The sequence below is a fragment of the Hyphopichia burtonii genome, assembly GCF_001661395.1.
Source record: "Hyphopichia burtonii NRRL Y-1933 unplaced genomic scaffold HYPBUscaffold_1, whole genome shotgun sequence".
NCBI classification, from domain to species: Eukaryota; Fungi; Ascomycota; class Pichiomycetes; order Serinales; family Debaryomycetaceae; genus Hyphopichia; species Hyphopichia burtonii.
The window spans coordinates 196760-215762 of NW_017963728.1; the positions used below are offsets into that span (position 1 = coordinate 196760).

Here is a 19003-nt window from a genome sequence, read left to right on the forward strand (position 1 = left end):
ATTCAATAATCAATAAATCGATATTCAAACACCACCGTGTTGTTTGTGAGAATTTTCCAATTTTCAAAAAAAAAAAAAAAAAAGTATATCCATTGTATGCAGTACTCAACCTCTCTATCAAACCGTGCACCGGCTTGCAAGTACTTACGTCTATCAATTTTATTAGCATTATATGTAAATCTATAAAGAGTCCAATATAAACAGGATCCGAGTCTACCAGTAAAACCAATTCCTAAGCAAGATCTAGGAAAAAAAAAAAAGAAAAAAAGAAAATGAAAAAAAAAATGAAAATGAAAAATGGATTAAAGTAATTAAAAAGAACTCCAACTCCAATTTGCAGGCACACTTCCGACAAGTTGATCAGATCTTGGGTTTGGGTTTTTAGAGTTATCAACCGAGTCAGGGTTGTAGTCACTGGGCTGTTTGGTTTTTCTAGGGGAAATGTTACCATTAGAATGTAAGGAGGGAGGGTTACCACGAGGCAAATCGGATAACTTATCAGCAAGATCGTTATCAGGATCGGTTTGCGAGTCATCATTATGCATGGAGATTGAGTGATTTAGACTTGGAGTTGAATTAATATCAACACCAAATTCAATTCTCATGAAATCATTATAAGCTTCAATACAATTATCACATACTTTCGATAAAGTTCCTCTACCACCAGTGGTAAATTGAGCCAAATGATTTATATATAAATAATGAGAGGTGTGTTCTTTACAATAAATCCCACCACATTTACGACAATGATGTCTTCTTTCGAAGAAATTAAAGAATTTCGGGCACCCTTGGATTTGGCATTTGATAACACTTTCATCTTTTAACCAGTGTTTTCTTGTTGGTGCAGCTTTCAAAATATGTTCATATTTTTTCTTATTTAAAGTGTAGGGCCCAGTAGATGAAATTGGAGATGAGATTAAAGGGGACGAAGGGGACGAGTCATTTGACATATTTGAATCAAATGATCTGATGGAGTTTCTTGAAGAGGATGTATCTTTTGAAGAAGATTGGTTCGATATTCCGTGGTGTCTATCCATTTCTACCCCACCATTAATTAAATGTTGAGGATTACCATTAGGTTGATTCGAACCATTAATTGGTAAAGGAGATGGTAAATCATCATTAAGGGTCATTCTTAATACAGCTGGAACGTACATTGGGCTTCTAAAACCTTTCAATTGTTTAACTTGTTTATCTTTAGGATTAAATTGATGTAGATGGTTTGGATGAGAAGTAAGGTTTGGTTGTGCTGGAAGAGGAGCAGGAGGGTGGTTAGTGGAAGGAGCAGGAGGAGGGAAGTGAGTGAATTGAGAGGGATGATTATTTTCTTGATGAGGATGTAATTGAGGAAAGTGATTTTGTTGATTTTGTTGAATTGGTAATTGAGGTAATGGAGAGGGTTGAATACTTGACATGCCAGTAACATTTCTTCTTACATTCATATTTGAAGGAGGAGTTACAGCAGCAGGAACCATTTTATTTGAGGTTGAAGGTTTAAAATTTGACAAATGATTTTGACGAACCTCGTTGTGATAATTAATAATTGGTTTAGTATTATCATTTTTGGGAGAAATATTATTTTGATTTTGATCAATTTCTGGTAATCTTGGTAAATTTGAAGGGTTTTTATTAGTTGAAGGGTTTTCAGAATTTTTTGATTTGTAAGAACCTGGAGATTTCCCAGAGTTGTTTAAGCCATTTAAAGCAAGGTTAATTGAGGTTGAGGTGGAAGAAGAAATCGATTTACTTAATTGATTTTTATTGTTAGCATCTTCAGTATTATTATTTTTATTAATGATGTTGTTATTGGATTGACGGGTTAAACTTGCAAAAGATGATAAGTCGACTTCCGCTGGTTGATAAGGTTGAGATTTTTTAGCTGGGTTATTTTGTTGTTTATTTATTTTGATTGATGAGTCTTCGATTTTATCATCGGTATTTTTGAACGGGATTGGTGACAAACTTAGTTTTTTCAATGCATTGATGGTTAGTCTTTGTTGTTGTAGTAAAACCTCTTGATCATCTTGATCATCTTGATTAGCTTTATCTTGATGTTCATTAATGGTCAAATTAATTTTTTCATTATTTAATTTTGAGTCCGAACTTGACTTATCAGATTGGTCGTTGAAGGGTAATTGTTGGCCAATGACTATATTATCATTATTCTTCAAATTAGAAATACTTGATAAAACCGGGGCTTGAATGAAGGATTGGAAATTTTTAGATGAACCAAATCCATTAATTGAATTTTGGTTATTTTTCGAAATATTTTGATTATCATTACTAATATTACTACTATTTCTTTGAAAATTTGGAGGATTCTTAATGGATTGTTGTTTTAATGATTTCAATGAAGCAGTGGATAAAACTGATTGGATTGAATGAGCTCTGGGTTTTCGAACATCTTTTTTTTTAAAGGTTAAATCCGATGAATTTTCTAATTTTGAATCGTCTTCTTCAACTACGCTACTATCATTACTTTTGTCATGCTCTTCGTCGGTTTTCTCTTCAATCACTTCCTTATCATTCAGTTTATCCTCATCTTTAGTACCGATATCTCCATCCTTAGCACCTTCATGAATATCTTCATCTTTAGTACCTTCATGAATAGTTTCTGGAGTCCCCTGCTGTTTACTATCGGGTATTTTAGAGGAGGGGATAGATTCATACACTGTTTGAGATGGTTTATCGAAATCTTCTTCTGGAGTATGGGATACAGTGAACGTAGCACTGGCAGTTGAACCACTGGCTATATTAGAACTCAGATTACCAGGATTAACCTGACTATTATCTGAATCGATTGAATTATTCATAACAATAAATAGAAATGCAATAACTTTTTTAGCAAAAGGAGGGCCAGAACTTCTCTTGGAACAACACTAGATGATGAGCTAGTGGGATATAATATATATACCTATTGGATGAAACTGGTGTATTGATAAGGAAAAGGAGTATGACCAGCCGCCGTTATAACAACCAGAAAAAAGATTTGACAAAAGACCCAATAGACAAAACACCCAATATTTCCAGTGAGAAACTAGTATGCCAGTAGTATCAACTTATGATATCATGTTGTTAAGATGATCTCAGGTCCTGGCAACTACTTACGTTACTCATCTTGGATGTCCCACGCTGGAAATACGTGGATCGTCCTACGAACTACTGTAAGCACCTGAACTATGAACTATACTATACTATGAGCTATCTGATAAACTATCCTATTACTTTGAACTATAGTATGAACTATTCTTTGAACAATGCTACGAACTATACTATGAACTATACTCAATTATATGACTATGACACCCATTACAACTGTTTATACCACTGTCGACACGCTATGACGTGGATGATACCGCCGTGAACCATATAGTGCCGAGATCTACATAGATATATGTTAAGAGATACATATGCCAGGTTAGAGATACATATACGTATTGATATACGTATTGATATACTCTTAGATAAATAGATATAGATAGATATACATATACATATACATAGATACAGATATAGATATACAAGACTGGTCTTTATCTTCCCCTCAAAATCCGAGCTGGTTCACGTGATCATATAAACATCCATACACCATAGCTTTCGCGCTTACGTAATGGCGATCCGTAATTCCAAGCATCCGATTGGTTTACCGCGCGGGAGGCCGGGCGCTCCCCCCGGTGGTACGGGTGTGGTGATACCCCCCACCAAAATAAACTAAAAGAAAAATAGCTAATGCGATTTAAGGAAAACCCATCTTGAAGTAATTTCTTTCTATTAACTAAGGTGTAAGATGATTTCTCGTGTTGGTTTGGGTTTAGCAAGACGTATGTATTTGGTTTTTTTGTTGTGTTTGGTGTTTTAAGTTATTTTCGATTTACTAACGTATTTAGCTGTTGGTCGTCAAGCTATTAGACAAAGAATTAGTCCAATTTTATTAAGAAATATTTCAACTGTTAAAGCCAGTCATGAACAAGAACAAGAAGTATTGGTTGCTCAACGTAAGAACCGTCCAACCTCTCCTCATTTGACCATTTATAAACCACAAATTACGATGATTTTATCGTCATTTCATAGAATCACCGGGGTTGCAATGGCTGGAGCATTCTATGCTTTAACTTGTGGATACGCAGCCACTTCAATTTTAGGAGTTCCTTTTGATTCAAGTGTACTTATCAGCACTTTTGCCGGATTATCTGTTTTCACCAAAGTTGGATTAAAAGCCGCCATGGCTTTCCCATTTGCTTTCCATAGTTTTAATGGTATTAGACATTTAATCTGGGATTTGGGTAAAGAATTAACCATTAAAGGGGTTTACAGAACTGGTTACGCAGTTCTTGGTCTTACTGCGGTATTTGGTTCCTATTTAGCCTTTTTCTAATCTTATTTATTTATTAAATATATATATATATATGTATAACTTATATAATTGACTCATTTCAATTCATTATCATCAAATTCAAAACAAAAACATGGTGTATCATTAGTACAGAATCCACAATTTTTCTTTTTATTTGTAGTTTCATTAGTTAAATTTTGAAATATTTCATTTTGATCTTGGAAAAAATTATCTTGATTGGCATTTTCTAAAATATCATTATCAAACCCAATAACGTCTTCTTCATTATAAATCTTTGAATTAATTGGTTTCAATAAATTAGGAGTAAATAAAACTCCCGGTGATTGATTCATTGGTGCTGGGGTGTTATTTAATGAGTTTATTGGTGATAACATTGTTGGACTAGGTTGTTTTGCTTCATTTTTAATCTTGGTCTTTTTCAATTTTTCAATCGATTTAACTTCTTGATTTTTCAAATATTTATATTTCGACTTAATCTTTAAATAATAATTAATCTGTTCTTCTAATATTTTGTTTCCTTCAGTTTCATTTGCCGGTTCTATTTTATCTCCATTCAAATATTTTTTGGTAACACTATGAATTATATTGGAACTTTTGGTTAAATATGCAAGAAATTTATTCAAATCATTTATATTATTGATTTTTTCTAACTGTTCATATGACGAGATCATTGATTGACTATTACTTATTGGTGTTGAAGGAGTAGGCGGTGGTTCCATCGTTTTATTCCCATCGTTTAATGCATCAAACGTTATAACTCCATTTTGAACAAATCTTAATTCTTTAATTTGATTACTGATAACTTCAATATAATTACGTATCAATTCTTGTTCTTTTAATTTACTTAGATAAGTTGATTGTAAATTAACAATATCATTTTTATCACTTGTTTTCTTTTTATTCCCAGTTTTATTTTTTTTATCTTCTTCGTTAGCAGGTTCTCCCTTTGGCATCACTGCTTCTTTGGGCTCTTCCTTTTTAACCGATATTGAACTGATTGGCTTGGTGGCCACCTTTCCCATTAATGGAGTCACCGCAGATACTCTAATCGGTTGTGGTGGTGCCGCTGCTGGTGGCGGTGCTGGTGTTGATACCTGTGCTGGGTCTTGTGCTTTCACTTGCGGTGGTGCTTGCGCTTGTACTTGATCTTGTGCTTGTACTTGCAGTGGTACTTGAGGTGGGGCTTGTGCTCGAGGTGGTTCTTGTGCTTGTGCTCGAGGTGGTTCTTGTGCTTGGGATGAATTGATCTTGGTATCAGGTCTTGGTCTTGGTTGATTGAGTAATGAACCATTCGAGTGATTTGGGTTAATAGGTATTGCAGGCTTACCCAAGTTGATTTTCTTAGGAGCTGATATAGGCATTGCACATGTAGTTGGAGAAGCATTCAATGGAGGAGTTTGAGTCTTTTTCGATTTAAATTCTTCCTTCTTTCTACCTACTTTTTTCTTAGGAGGACTTTTAGCTTGCAGGGATTGAGGATTTAGTGAAGGAGATTTTGCAGCAGTCACAGGAGATGAGCTAGTGGGTTTTCTACCGGGTCTTGGTCTTGGAGGTAATACCCATTTTTTAGAAGTGTTTATGTTGAGGGACATGTCGGGTTTGAAAGAACATCTTGAATTGATATCAAAAGAAGATTTTTGATTTGAAATAGGTGCTGGAGCAATATTGGGTTTTGGTTTAATGGCAATAGCTGGAAATTTAGATGGTTGACATTGAGGTTTTATACCAATTTTTTGATTATTCATATTGAGATTAATTTTTTGATTCGAAGACAGCGATGCATTCATTTTAGATGCTTGATAATTTATGCTTCCATTCATATTTTTACCCTGATTTGATATTTTCCCATTCTCCGGTAGAGGTTTAATATCCTCGACCTTCGGTATATATGGAGGAGATGAGGATGTTTCTGTAGTCAGCATTATGGCCCATGCAGCTGATCTATGCAAGAAAATCAATCAGCCCGAAATTAGATGTTATAATAAGTAACCTTAATCAAAAATAAAGTGAAAAATACAATAAAATGAAGAAAGACTGAAAAATTCTAAAGAAAACTAACAAGATACTGATCAAGGAAATCTATGGGACTGTTAGTGGATATACTCAACTAGTCATTAAATCTGATTTGATCTTGTATTAAATAAATAAGCAACGTAAAAGAATAACTGATGATGTTATAATCTAATTAGCGTTCTTTTTTTTTTTTTTTTTGTTTTCTAATTGATTTTTATTTCCGCTATTCTAATTTTCAACGCACACTACAAGCACACTAGTCAGTTTGTAGTTTGTGTGGGGGAATAATACGGAAGGGAGGAAGCCAATATTCGAGACTAATATAATAATGAAATTATTTGGGTGATGTAACACTGCAAACAGGTTTGAGCATTGCAAAGGATCCGGGGATTTTTGTACCGAATCTCACCGAATAAAATGGATCAACGGGTACGGGTATTCCCTTACAAGATACGTACTTATACACAATTATGTATGAATCTATATATATATATATATGTAGAGGCATATATGTATGAATGTATATACATATGGATATACAGATTCCAGATATATATACCCACCTGTAATCAAGATTGGAATTGCTTTGTAGGAACGGTAAGGAACTGATTAGGTGCTTAAATGCGAGATTATTCGGATGTCTTCATTGGTGTACGGGCGGACTTGTCTGATGTACGGATGCAAAGTTTTGGGATGGGGTTTGAATTAATGCAAAGGTCCAGGGAATTGTAAACACTAACCACTAGTACAAGCCAACAGGATGAACAGAGAGTCGCCATTCATAGACCATGACCAGGAGAACAAGTCCACGTATAGCGATAAACAGCGCCATTTCAATAGTCTACAGTTAGAATTACAACGACTCCATCATAATATGGGAGAATTTAATGAACTAATTAACGAAACCTCGAATCAATATAAATATATACAAAATTTGGCTATAATGCACGGATCTTTATTTATGGCTAGTAATACAGTGTTTGGACATGAAAATGAATAACGTATATAAGTATTTACAAGTATTTAACGATTAATTTTTCAGTTCTTGTTCCTTTTGTTTTCTGTTTAATAATTCTTTATACAATTTTTGTTTTTCAGCTTTTTCTTTAATGTAGATATCTCTTTCAATATCTAGATATTCCATTTTTTGATATTTAGCTACACAACCTAAGGATTCTTTATTAATTGAATCACATTTCTTCATTCCTTCAACTGGATTTGAATAACTGTTTGAACATTCAACGTATGCTTTAATTAAATCGTCACATTTAGCAAAAGCCTTCTTTCTCCATCTCTCAAATATGATTTTTTCTTCTTTGGGCGTTATTAACCATGGAGGCAAGTTGGGATTAGTATTTAGCTCGACTTCTTCAAAAGATTTCTTGGGTGGATATAAACTCATGCTTGATGGGGGTTAGATTGGTTAAATCGAACGATAAAATTTTGTTCTCGCTATATATAAAAACTGTGAAAAAAAAAAAAAATGCACGGGTTAAAAATGTAATCATAACAATCATAACAATCATAACAATCATAACAAGTTATCATACAAACACAACAAGTTATTATAACGAGTTTTTAAACAATGTTGGATGAAAAACCAGAGGATCTTATCCAGTCATCTATCGACTCGTTTGAGATCGAGCCAGATATTCTCACCTTGAATCGAATCGAAGATACCATCAATAAGATATCACAAGAAAGAAGTCATAAAATATCGTTTCTACAAGAAGGTATAAAGAAATTAGAAAATGAATTAAAATCACTACAAGAAGAGTTAGAACTCTTGGGACTGTCGAATGGATTGAAAGAGACTTTGAATTCCTTGGGCGATTCGACATTAAGCAATGAAGAAGAACATGAAAATATTTTTAATATAATGAATAAAAAATCGATTGAAATTGATAATTTAAAATTATCATTAGCTAAAAAATTAAATGATTTGGAAAGTCATTTGAACTCTTTGAATATAACGAAAAATAATTTGACAAATAAACAAGAAGAACTCATTAGTGAAAATGAAAAACTTATCGATAAAAATTTATTGAATAATTTTGATTCTAAAATCATGAAGATTAATTTATTCAAAAATTTGGGTATTTCAATTGAAAATGCCAACTTAAATGAAAACGATAAAATAGTCATCTATAATAAACTAAGTGATTTAACTAGTATATTAACAGTTGATGATAAGTATAGTGATTATTTCATTACAAATTATATTTGGGAAAGGTTACCCGGTTTATAACATTTCGGTTTCTTTATATTATTATGTACATTAATTATTTACAGGATTAAAAGTATTTTGGATTCTCTCTAAAAGATTTCTTTGTCCATTTTGGAACTCTATGAAGCGATTTTCTATAACCTTTAACTTTCTTATCGAATGTAGTATATTTATCATGAGGAGTCATTTGTGATTCTTTAGGGAATTCAAATTTTAAATAATCAATTTTTTTATGTCCAGTTAAGGCTGTTCCTTCTGGTTTTAATGATTTATATAAAACTTCGATATTGGAATCCACTTGCTTCATTCTTTGTCTCAAACGGTATTTCTGCACCCCCGACATACGTGGGGCAAACTTCCACAAGTACCCTCCGCTCTTGATAAGCGTAGCCTTGAATGCACCAAACATCTTGTATATATAATTAAGTATATTCTAACAGTACTACTGAAAGATTGAAAAAGTAGGTGAAAAAAAAAAAAAAAAAAAAAAGGTTTGAGGAAAAGAGCGTGTGAAGTACAGAAATCAAAAAATATATGTATATTCTGGTGTACGTGTTTATTTATTAGATTTACATATTTTTTTTGCAGCTAATAACTATATATCTAAAAAACATCATTTGAGTCGTTTTTCTTTCTTCTCTTGTTGCATTGAGAAGGTGTAGGATCACAATGTAACTTCTTACAATGCCTTGTTAATGCATCTTTTCTATAAAAAATTCTAGCACAATTTTCGTCATTGCAAACGTATAAAACCAGTAGGAAACTTTTATATAACTTTGGACTTATTTTATTTATTTCAGTTTTCTTATCTTCAATGTTTTTACGGCAGTTTATATGCGATAAATGGGTATTCAAAATATGAACTCTCAAGTCCATTTTCTTCAAAAAACCAATTTTATTGAACACACATTTTGCATCAGGACAAAAATTATTTGGGTCTAGTGAAAAATCATCTAAATGTAGAGCATATTCTTTCATTTGATTGAATTGGTTGTCACAGTGATTACAACCAATTATCTTATTTATGTATTTAGGAACGTTCTTGAAATTTGATAACATTGATATATTAGTTGTTTTTTTACCTTCGGTTATATATGGTTTGGGGAACTTATATCTTGAGCCTTTCACCACGGGTGGTTGTGGGGTTGTTTGAGGTGTTAAAATACTTACTGGAGTGTAATTGTTTTCTTTGATCTCGGCAGGGAGTAGATTTGGTGAATTACATGGTGATATTTCTTTCATTTCATATTGTTCTTCCATACATGGGAATAAGATCCCTAACCCTGGTAAATCCACAAAGTTTGATGGAAATGGCAAAGCATTATCAGCTGGGATTCTAGAATTTGTTTTATTCAATCCCAATTTGATACTTAATTTAGAAGTATCTGGTACTCCATTGAAAATAAAATCGTCAATTAAAGAAAAGTCATCAATTAATTGATAATTATATTCACCAATAAGTGAATTGAAAGAGCTTGTTGGTAGTTGATTATAGAAAGAGTTATAAAAATCACTCTCATCATCTTTTAAGTAATCCATTTTGCTAGGTTGTAAAGTGAAGTTTGTTGATGCTACACAAATCTGAACTTGAAGCAATATGTTTTATATTTATAAATACTCGACTTCCAATGAAGTCATAAAGGTAACCACTATTAAAGTTTAATTACTTATTTTATCAATCACAAGTTTCAAACTTGTTTTAAAGTATTGTTCTTTTCTTCTCCATTTACTTGCATTTCGCCTCAGTTTCCTGGGTGCTAATTTAAGCAACTAGCCACGTTACATCTTAGTATATCAACTTCGGTTAATCATATTATCCTTATCATAACTCTCACGATGTATCCACAGTTCAAAGGCCATTTTATTGTTTAAGGGTAGAGAAAATATTGTACATAAAGCTTAATCGGTTAAAAATAACAAAAACATCTTGTTTGAGTTAGTAAAATAATAAATCCATCTTGTTTAAGTAACTAAAATAATAAAATCTCTGATTGTTCGGGTTCTTGTCAAAGTTCCGACTTGGAAGAGAATCCCACGTTCATTAGGCATAGACTATTGTTGAACGGATTTACCTGCCTCGATTACAACAGCAGTCACCCTAATGAAAACCCAAGCAATCGAGTATCGATCGGCTATCTCAAGTATATCAGGTGTCTAATTAATTCTCCTTTAGCTCAAGTATCTGAGTGGATACGAAAAACTGCATATTGCCCGACGTGCTTTAACCCTGGGAAGAAATACGAGTTCTAGATTCTTAAACTTACCAATTTTACAATTGGCATATATCGATAATGTAAAAGGCAAAATCGCATTTATTGATTTATTATAAATAAAGAATATATGAAGGATCGCATTAAACAAATAATTGCATGCATCAATAAAGATTTTCTTCCCTTTTTTTCAATGATCGTTAGATGAAAATATCATAAAAAATATAAAATATAAAAAATATCAAACACCCTTAGGGGTTAACTAAGTATTCGAATGGTCCAGTGGAGTCTCTTAGATAAGGGACCCCCCTGCGACGTCTCTTATTAACTTGACAAGGGTGTTTCTTTTTTCAAGCGAATCCTTAGTGTATCTCTTATATACTGCTTCACATTTCCGTTTTGGGCACTTAGTTAAGGAGATTGAAAATAACCTCGCCCAGCAGTTGAGAATTCCCAGTACCCCAGGGGATCTTTATTTTTTGCACTGGTTGAAAAGGAGAAGCTAGTTGAAACAATATCGTAAAGCACTCTTCAAACAGCTGGCTGTTCATTCGAATGTAGTTCTTGTATAGGCGTATATATGAGTTGAAGGGTCGTGGAGATTGTGGATATGGTTTTCATGCAAAAATGATGTTTCGTAGATCTACAAACAATCTCTTGAAGGGTTTGAAACAAGTATTGTAGTCGACGTAAAGATTGGTTTTCTTATTGTTATAACCGCCACTAATGTGTCTCTTATTGGGTTAGGTGGTCAGATCTCTCACCAAGTATATAGGCATAGTTTCACAACGGACCACAAGCAATAGGATATATACTAATAAATATTAAAGGTGGATTATTATAAAGATTGTTCTTGATTTGTAATAAGCAGCAAAGTAAGTTTCTGATATCTATTCACTGAAACATGTCCAGTATCTTAAAAAAACAATTGTCAATTTTGCTGCAAAATAAAAATTTTATAAATGCGCTAACAATCATTCCATACTTCATGACAGCTGTGATAGCCATAGATAGATAGGTGTAGGTAGATAAATAGATATAGATAAATAGATATAGATAAATAGATATAGATAAATAGATATAGATAAATAGATATAGATAAATAGATATAGATAAATAGNGATAAATAGATATAGATAAATAGATATAGATAAATAGATATAGATAAATAGATATAGATAAATAGATATAGATAAATAGATATAGATAAATAGATGTAGATAAATAGGTCTCTCGGGTGCTTTGAGTCAAGCTTCTTGACCTCCGCTCGATCGAACTATAGGCGTATATGTTAATCGAAAGAGCATTTTGGGTTGGTGAAATGAAAAGCAACCGGCATTTTTACTAGCATCTATTTGTTGCATGCATAATTCTCACATCCGGTTAAACTTTTGCATAGCTATAATCTAAACAAAATCAGCCTAAAAGCTATAATTTTGAAGCGTATTCGTATAAACTGTCTTTGAAAACCATCCTGAGTCTCTTTTCAAAGGCCAAATCATCCATTCAAAGAATTTTCAAAAAAATGGAAATTTTCTTTTACTTCATCTATTCGCTGGTATGTTAAACTGGAAATTTTATGAAAATGTCTACGGCCATATCCAGCATAAAGCATGATTACCCGTCCGATCAATAATTATTAAGCTGCTGAGAGCGATGCTGAGTACGTTAGTGGGAGACCATAATGGAAACCATCGTGCTGTAGACTCTTCGTTTTTTTTTGCTCTATTCTTATCTATACCACTTGAAATGCCTCATAGTAGTTTTTCTTGTCATTGATAACACTTATCAGAGGAGAGTATTTCGCATCCTTTGACTACAAGTAATACAACTATAATAAATAAATAGATTAAAAAAAATAAGGCAAGATTAAAAGATCCATCCAAATATTTTTTCGTACCACCAAGCAGCATTTTTTGGTTTACCTTCAGCTTCCCAAATGGCATGTTCTTCAGCTTCTTTAGCAGCAAAGACTTCTTCTTCTGCTTCAATGACATCCAAATGAGTAACCAAATCTATTTCATGAGCTTTCCAAAATTTAGTTTTATAGATAATTTTATGAATTAAGAAAGTAAGAACGAAAACTGGTAAAATGATATAGCCAGTGATAAAACCTTTATAATCAAAGGTATCACCTAAAAATGCGGTAAAGTTTTTAATTAAAATGATAATTGTACAGACTGTTATAGCACCATAAGATAAATAAGGTTGTAATGGAGCAGTGTAAGATAAAGAACTTCTAGGAATACCTTGGGCTTTCAAAGCAGCCATAAATCTAATATGAATTAACAAAACACTAAACCAAGCAATTAAACCAGCCAAAGAAACAACGTTGACAAAATAACTGAAAACTTCAGCAGAACTTGAACTTAAACTCATAAAAGCTAAACAACAAAAGAGGAAACTTAATAAAATACCATAAATAGGAACCCCAATTTTATTAGTTTTAGCGAAAATTTTTGGAGCATAACCTTCAATAGCCAAACCATAAATTGTTCTTGAACAAATATACATATCTGAATTAGCAGCACTAAAGACAAAAACTAAAATACAAGCATTAATGATATGATCTAAAATTTTAATTTTAGCGTTTTTAATTGCAATAACGAATGGAGAAGCACTTGCATCAGTTCCTGAAGCACCTAATAATAATTTGTCTTTTGGATTAACACACATTCCTAAAAATAAAATTGAAAAAACATAGAAAAAGATAATACGATATAATGTTAATTTAATTGCCTTTGGAATACTTTTCCTAGGACGAGCAGCTTCAGCGAAAACAATTACTGCTAATTCAGTCCCAGTGTAAGCGAAGACTGCTGTGACCAAAAGGGAAACAAATGAAACAAATTTACCTTTACTACCATCAATGGTTAAGTTTTTAGCACTATTTGAATATTCAAGAAAAGCACCCGGATCTTGCCAGTATCTAAAACCTCTTCTATCGCCATCAGGACCTCCACCTAAAGCAATGATTAATAATAAAATAATAAGACCAGTACAAGTAACAACTTTAAAACAACTCAACCAAAATTCAACCTGACCAAAAAGTTTAACCCCAAATAAATTAATCAATGTAATAACAACTAAAATAATTGTAATGAAAACCCCGGGACTTATTCGATCATTATTCCAAAAATTTATAACTAAATAAAATGAAGTTGCTTGATTTGGCGGGAGAATTAAATATTTAATTAAATAAACGTATCCAACTGCAACACCCAAAGATGATGAACAATATCTTTTAGCATATGAAGTAAATCCACCTGGTAATACAATAAACGTTGCCACTTCTCCAATTGCAGTCATAACTGCATAAATCACCAATCCAATAAAAGTATAAGCAATAAACATTGAGCCTGCTCCTCCAGTCTTCAAACTTGTCCCAGTTGAAATAAGAAGACCAGTACCAATACTACCCCCAAGGGCAATCATACTAATTTCTCTTGATTTTAAATCTTTCTTCAATTGATGATCAGGATCAAGATCATGGGAATATATTGGATTTGAACGAGCCACACTCAAGTTATACTCGTCAGTATGACGGGATACCACCGATTGTAAATCATTAACCAGTTTATTACCTGCAAAATTTTTTTCAAGATCCTTCATTTTCAGAATAAACTAATATTTTCCTACTTCAATTAAAGAAATAAAGAGGAAAATTGACATATTATAAATCTACTACAGCTTTGACTCAACCCCACTACTACATCATCTCATTAATATTACATTGTTTTTCGCCTTACAAGGTGTTTGTTATTTCTGTTTTCACAGCCAAACAAAGCAAAGAAAAAAAAAAAAAAAAAAAAAAAGCGTTCTCCAAAGCAAAAAAAAAATCTCCCCGGAGCTTTAGATACGAATCTCATCGCACATTCAGTTCGGCCCAGTACTTATTCTCAGCCGTTTTGGGGTCTAAGTTAGTGCCTTCTACAGCCGAAAAGTTCGTCTGCTATCGGATGTATTTCTATGGCCAGCAAGAAGAGTACGCTGTTAGCTCCCGTAATAAGTGTTTTGTGGTTTTTTCCCATATATCTGTGGTCGTAATACCATCCCTAAGAATAACCAGCTTCAAAGGCTCATGAACAGTTTCTTTGTTGAATATCTTTATCAGTTTGATAACGTTGCTCCTAGCCAAATCAAATTGAAACTAGCGTAAAATTTTTCTTGGTGGTGGAGCCTAGTGAACGGCGTCTTTAAGTGAAGGAATTCAGATTCCGTCATTAGGCAACTTTCCGTTTTTGGTCCGGTAATTTATTTCCATCTGGTGTTTGGATGTGGTGGTGGTTGAACCACGCAAAACTACTTTATTTTCAATCTATAATTGTTTTCCTTCATTTCTTCTAATGTATTTTAGTAGACCAATTTATAGGTGATATATATCCAAGGTAGGAACTCATAGTAAGACATTCAAGACATTCATCGCATATTTATATTTTATCCAAGGTACTTGCACGCTTTGCTATAAGTAATGTCATTACTAACTAATACACGAACCCACTGTAGCTAGGATAATACACGAATCCACTGTAGCTAGGATAATACACGAATCCACTGTAGCTAGGATAATATACGAATCCACTGTAGCTAGGATAATATACGAATCCACTGTAGCTAGGATAGGACATCTATATATATATCAATAGCTCAATTGACCCGAACCGCGTAAAATAGAGCGGACTCATCCAATTACTGCGAAATTTCAAAACTCTCAACATATCCGTCAATGAAAATGGCACTCACTTTTTAAAGGTTTCTTCTTTTCATTCCAGCCTTATGGTATTTCAAACGAAGCTGGCACAATTCAACCGAGACTTGTAAGCTTCTTTCTCCAACCAGGATAGTTGTATTTCAGTATATTTCGCAATTGCGAGACTTTTGTTTCTTTGACTGCCAGGTATGCTGCCAACCTCTGGACACTATCCACATAGCTTGCATTTTAATCAGTTCCCTGGGTCACCAGATCAGTATAGCTCTGCTTCTGCTGCTGAAAATGGTTTCTTTATAAAAAGCATTCTAACAATTATTGTTGTAATAACAAGGTTGAATTTTCAACGATCTGGCAAAATGTAGTTCAGACTAATGACTTCCACGTTGCTGAAATGAGTCCTTATAAAGTGTACTTACCAAGAATTTGTCTTGAAAGTACCACTATGGGGGAAGAGGTGGCTATCAGTGAAGCTACCATTGGCGAGAAAGGCAAGAGGTTTGTTCTTGGACTTTTTTAAGTTTTCTTTGAGTTTAATTCCAGGAAAAAAAAAGTACTGATTTCACTACCAGCCAGGCAGTTGAGCTCTCCAGAAAAGTAATCAAAAAACAAATGACCTTAAACGTTTCTAAATAAGTCCATAATCCAGTTAAGAAAAACTTACTTTGCCTCAGAACTGTAGAACTAGAAGGGTCGGTTTTAGATATTCACTTGCATAGATGGTCTTTATTTAGTAAGTTGAAATCGATTGTTTCAAAACTAGAACCAATCGCAGCCTGACGTAAATAGTCGGTTACGGATGTTTCCTGTCTAAAGGTCTGGAACCATCAGATGCAATGTAGTGTAGGTTGTGTATCAAAGCCACGACCAAAGGTCCATAACAAACCCCGGTTTACCAGAATGCTTTTTTTTAGATCGCTCTCTTACTTGGGAAGTTTCGGATGACGTTTTTCACTGCAACCAATGGGGTCGACCGGCCGGTCCACCCTTTGGTTCCAATTTTGTTTCAATTTCTTTGGGTTCCGGTGCTCCATGGAAGTTTGCTCTGGGTCCACAGCAGTTTGACAAGGCACGAATTCAAAAAGCAATAGGTGACTTAGTCAGTAAATAAGCGAAGGAGCCCGCAATTGCAACTGAGGCCGGTGCCCGATCCAGGTGATGAGTGTTTCAATGGGCCCATTATCCAGAGAGCAATATCTCTTTACAATAAATTACAAGTTAACATTTAAAGTTTATTAATAGAGGTGTGTATAGAAAAAATGTTGGATTTTTGATAAATCTTCAGTTTTTCCACTTAAAAGTGGTCCGAAAAAGAATTGGATCATGGGGAGTTTATTGGCTTGGGTAAATGTTGTATTAGAGGTTGCTATTGGTTATTCTTGAATAACTTTCAGGTGTAAATCCAAAAATAAAAGGGGAAAAAAAAATTACAGAAAACTTCTCAACAATACATTACCAGAAAGGAAGAAAATCTGGGGTAATCCTGATAATTGAGGTCAAAATCAATACATGAATATTTTTGACTTGATTTAACTGGAGTTTACTTCCGACTTCGAATATGCAATTGGAAGCAGGTCTTTAAAAGATGAAGAACAAAATAAATAAAAAAAAAAGCAAGACTAAAGGGGTTTTAAAAGTATATAGGAGAGTGCGTTCACCAACCAAACCCATTGAGTATACGTGAAATGGTGCGACCTTGGTTGCAAAAGTAATTCAAATTTTACTTGAATGACTAGTGGATTTCCTTGCTTATCCTATGATAGTAATATGGCTAATTTCAAATCAGCCTTTTAGTTCTGATTAGAGAGACCACTCAATCAATTGAGGTATTTATCATTTGATTGATAAGATACGATTCATCAACTTGTTCGATACTGTTGACCAATTATAATAAATACCGCACACACACAAAATGGAGACGATAGCTTAAAGTGAGGGAAATATTGTCAGTTTAGACACCAATTTGTTATTTTCAATTGTCAATTAATTGACTTACGACTCTCCTGCTATACTAAATTCAAATGAGCATTGTAGTCGGTACGGTTTTTTCGGTGGTGATTTTTGTTTTTCTCTTCTGTTTTTCTCTGTTTTTCTCTGTTTTTCTCTGTTTTTCTCTGTTTTTCTCTGTTTTTCTCTTCTGTTTTTCTCTGTTCTGCTTTTTGTTTTATTTTTTGTTTCAGTTTCACAACCTACCGAGCACATTTGAATAATCTCATGTTAAAATTCAATTCAATAAACAATCACGTTCCTCAGTACAATGGGAAAAGATTGGGGTAAGAGCTGTTTTGTGCTGGTTGTCTCAAGCCTCATTCCTCGTGGTGAGAAAAATTCGCACGTAAAAATTTTCAAGTATTCAAGCAGTAGATCAAGTGAAACAATACAAATCTTACAAGACAAATTAACAAAACTAGTATAATATTCAATTATATTGTATTAAAAAAAAGAAAAAGAAAAAAAAAAGTAAAAAAGAATTAAAAACTTATTTTTTTTTGTATTTTATTAGGCAAACAAAGACCTTCTATTAAACCGATTATATAAAAGTAGTAGTAGTAGTAATAAAAAAAAATAATAATAAACCCAAAAATATAAAACCCATAATGATAAAAAGATAAAAAATGACTATTACTTCATGACTATGTTTCGTAAGAATAAAATAATAAAGAGTAAAGAATTCTAGTTATGTTCTTCAACAGACTTTCTTGAACCCTCATAAACACGCGGTCAACCATTTTCTGTAGTTATGAGAAGTAGAAGGTAAATGGTCAGCGATATTAGTAGAAGAGGTAGCATTTGAATACTGGCTAACCAGGTAATTCAAGTCAAAGTAATTGACATCGCTAGAATCCTCGTGTTGATAATTCTTAGATGATAAAAGTAATGGGGAATCATTCACGTTATTGGCAGTTGCATAGTTATTGTTATAGTGTTGGTATAAAGAAGGAGTCAATAATGGAGAAACCATGTCATTCACTTCATCGTTATAATCGAGACTTTGCTCTTGGTGATGATGACTATGATGGGATTGATCTATTATAGATGATGATTGTTGTTCATCAATAGCTTTACAAGATTCAGAACAGTAGATAGAATTGGTGGGACATAATTTATCACAAGCTATGCAATAATTATTGAAAGCAAAATCAGTATCAGACATTGTCAATGTGTATATTAGTGAAATGCAAATTACTAGTGAAAAAAATTGCAGCTAGTAGTAGTAGTTGTAGTAGTAGTAGTACTTGTTGAAATTAATGCAGTGGCAGTATAAGAAGTGATTCTAATACTTGATATCAAAGATATATGATTTATAAGAAGGTAATAATGAAATAATAAAATATGAAAGACAAATGAAAATTTTTGGGAGGAAGCCAGGGTTTATTTATATAGAACTTTGCAAAAATGAGTAACTAAAAATTTTTACTGCTATTTCTTTACATTGCAGATACTAGATTCCTAACAAAACGAAAAAAAAAAAAAAAAAAAAAAAAAAAAAA

General features: G+C 33.0%; 12 protein-coding genes across 12 annotated transcripts; 4 read left to right on the plus strand and 8 right to left on the minus strand.

The window, feature by feature from the left end:
* Positions 1 to 311: 311 nt before the first annotated feature.
* Positions 312 to 3117, minus strand: HYPBUDRAFT_145766 (uncharacterized protein; the record flags this gene model as incomplete). The annotated part of the gene is made up of 2 exons (XM_020219922.1): positions 312 to 2879; positions 3109 to 3117. The coding sequence occupies 2 exons, from the start codon at positions 3115 to 3117 to the stop codon at positions 312 to 314; spliced, it is 2577 nt and encodes an 858-aa protein (XP_020078408.1).
* A 670-nt stretch (positions 3118 to 3787) lies between these two features.
* On the plus strand, positions 3788 to 4375 carry HYPBUDRAFT_154425 (succinate dehydrogenase cytochrome b subunit SDH3; the record flags this gene model as incomplete). The annotated part of the gene is made up of 2 exons (XM_020222034.1): positions 3788 to 3821; positions 3888 to 4375. The coding sequence occupies 2 exons, from the start codon at positions 3788 to 3790 to the stop codon at positions 4373 to 4375; spliced, it is 522 nt and encodes a 173-aa protein (XP_020078409.1).
* Positions 4376 to 4428: 53 nt separating this feature from the next.
* HAP42 (Hap42p) lies at positions 4429 to 6141 on the minus strand (the record flags this gene model as incomplete). The annotated part of the gene is made up of 1 exon (XM_020222646.1): positions 4429 to 6141. The coding sequence occupies one exon, from the start codon at positions 6139 to 6141 to the stop codon at positions 4429 to 4431; it is 1713 nt and encodes a 570-aa protein (XP_020078410.1).
* Positions 6142 to 6924: 783 nt separating this feature from the next.
* HSK3 (Hsk3p) lies at positions 6925 to 7387 on the plus strand. Its single transcript, XM_020220353.1, has one exon. The coding sequence runs from the start codon at positions 7128 to 7130 to the stop codon at positions 7365 to 7367; it is 240 nt and encodes a 79-aa protein (XP_020078411.1). The 5' UTR covers positions 6925 to 7127; the 3' UTR covers positions 7368 to 7387.
* Positions 7388 to 7397: 10 nt separating this feature from the next.
* HYPBUDRAFT_3330 (uncharacterized protein) lies at positions 7398 to 7769 on the minus strand (the record flags this gene model as incomplete). Its single annotated transcript, XM_020223343.1, has 1 exon — positions 7398 to 7769. The coding sequence occupies one exon, from the start codon at positions 7767 to 7769 to the stop codon at positions 7398 to 7400; it is 372 nt and encodes a 123-aa protein (XP_020078412.1).
* Positions 7770 to 7899: 130 nt separating this feature from the next.
* On the plus strand, positions 7900 to 8615 carry HYPBUDRAFT_235847 (kinetochore-associated Ndc80 complex subunit; the record flags this gene model as incomplete). The annotated part of the gene is made up of 1 exon (XM_020223180.1): positions 7900 to 8615. Exon 1 carries the CDS (start codon positions 7953 to 7955, stop codon positions 8613 to 8615), a length of 663 nt encoding a protein of 220 aa, XP_020078413.1. The 5' UTR covers positions 7900 to 7952.
* A 46-nt stretch (positions 8616 to 8661) lies between these two features.
* On the minus strand, positions 8662 to 9003 carry HYPBUDRAFT_154428 (mitochondrial 54S ribosomal protein mL60; the record flags this gene model as incomplete). Its single annotated transcript, XM_020222035.1, has 1 exon — positions 8662 to 9003. The coding sequence occupies one exon, from the start codon at positions 9001 to 9003 to the stop codon at positions 8662 to 8664; it is 342 nt and encodes a 113-aa protein (XP_020078414.1).
* A 194-nt stretch (positions 9004 to 9197) lies between these two features.
* On the minus strand, positions 9198 to 10133 carry HYPBUDRAFT_145771 (uncharacterized protein; the record flags this gene model as incomplete). Its single annotated transcript, XM_020219923.1, has 1 exon — positions 9198 to 10133. The coding sequence occupies one exon, from the start codon at positions 10131 to 10133 to the stop codon at positions 9198 to 9200; it is 936 nt and encodes a 311-aa protein (XP_020078415.1).
* Positions 10134 to 12673: 2540 nt separating this feature from the next.
* Positions 12674 to 14416, minus strand: DIP5 (Dip5p; the record flags this gene model as incomplete). The annotated part of the gene is made up of 1 exon (XM_020218243.1): positions 12674 to 14416. One exon carries the CDS (start codon positions 14414 to 14416, stop codon positions 12674 to 12676), a length of 1743 nt encoding a protein of 580 aa, XP_020078416.1.
* Positions 14417 to 15957: 1541 nt separating this feature from the next.
* HYPBUDRAFT_145773 (uncharacterized protein) lies at positions 15958 to 16623 on the plus strand (the record flags this gene model as incomplete). Its single annotated transcript, XM_020219924.1, has 3 exons — positions 15958 to 16010; positions 16187 to 16245; positions 16427 to 16623. 3 exons carry the CDS (start codon positions 15958 to 15960, stop codon positions 16621 to 16623), a joined length of 309 nt encoding a protein of 102 aa, XP_020078417.1.
* A 420-nt stretch (positions 16624 to 17043) lies between these two features.
* HYPBUDRAFT_151152 (uncharacterized protein) lies at positions 17044 to 17844 on the minus strand. Its single transcript, XM_020220354.1, has one exon. The coding sequence runs from the start codon at positions 17712 to 17714 to the stop codon at positions 17505 to 17507; it is 210 nt and encodes a 69-aa protein (XP_020078418.1). The 5' UTR covers positions 17715 to 17844; the 3' UTR covers positions 17044 to 17504.
* A 150-nt stretch (positions 17845 to 17994) lies between these two features.
* Positions 17995 to 18804, minus strand: HYPBUDRAFT_151153 (uncharacterized protein). The gene has a single exon (XM_020220355.1). The coding sequence runs from the start codon at positions 18664 to 18666 to the stop codon at positions 18220 to 18222; it is 447 nt and encodes a 148-aa protein (XP_020078419.1). The 5' UTR covers positions 18667 to 18804; the 3' UTR covers positions 17995 to 18219.
* Positions 18805 to 19003: the final 199 nt, after the last annotated feature.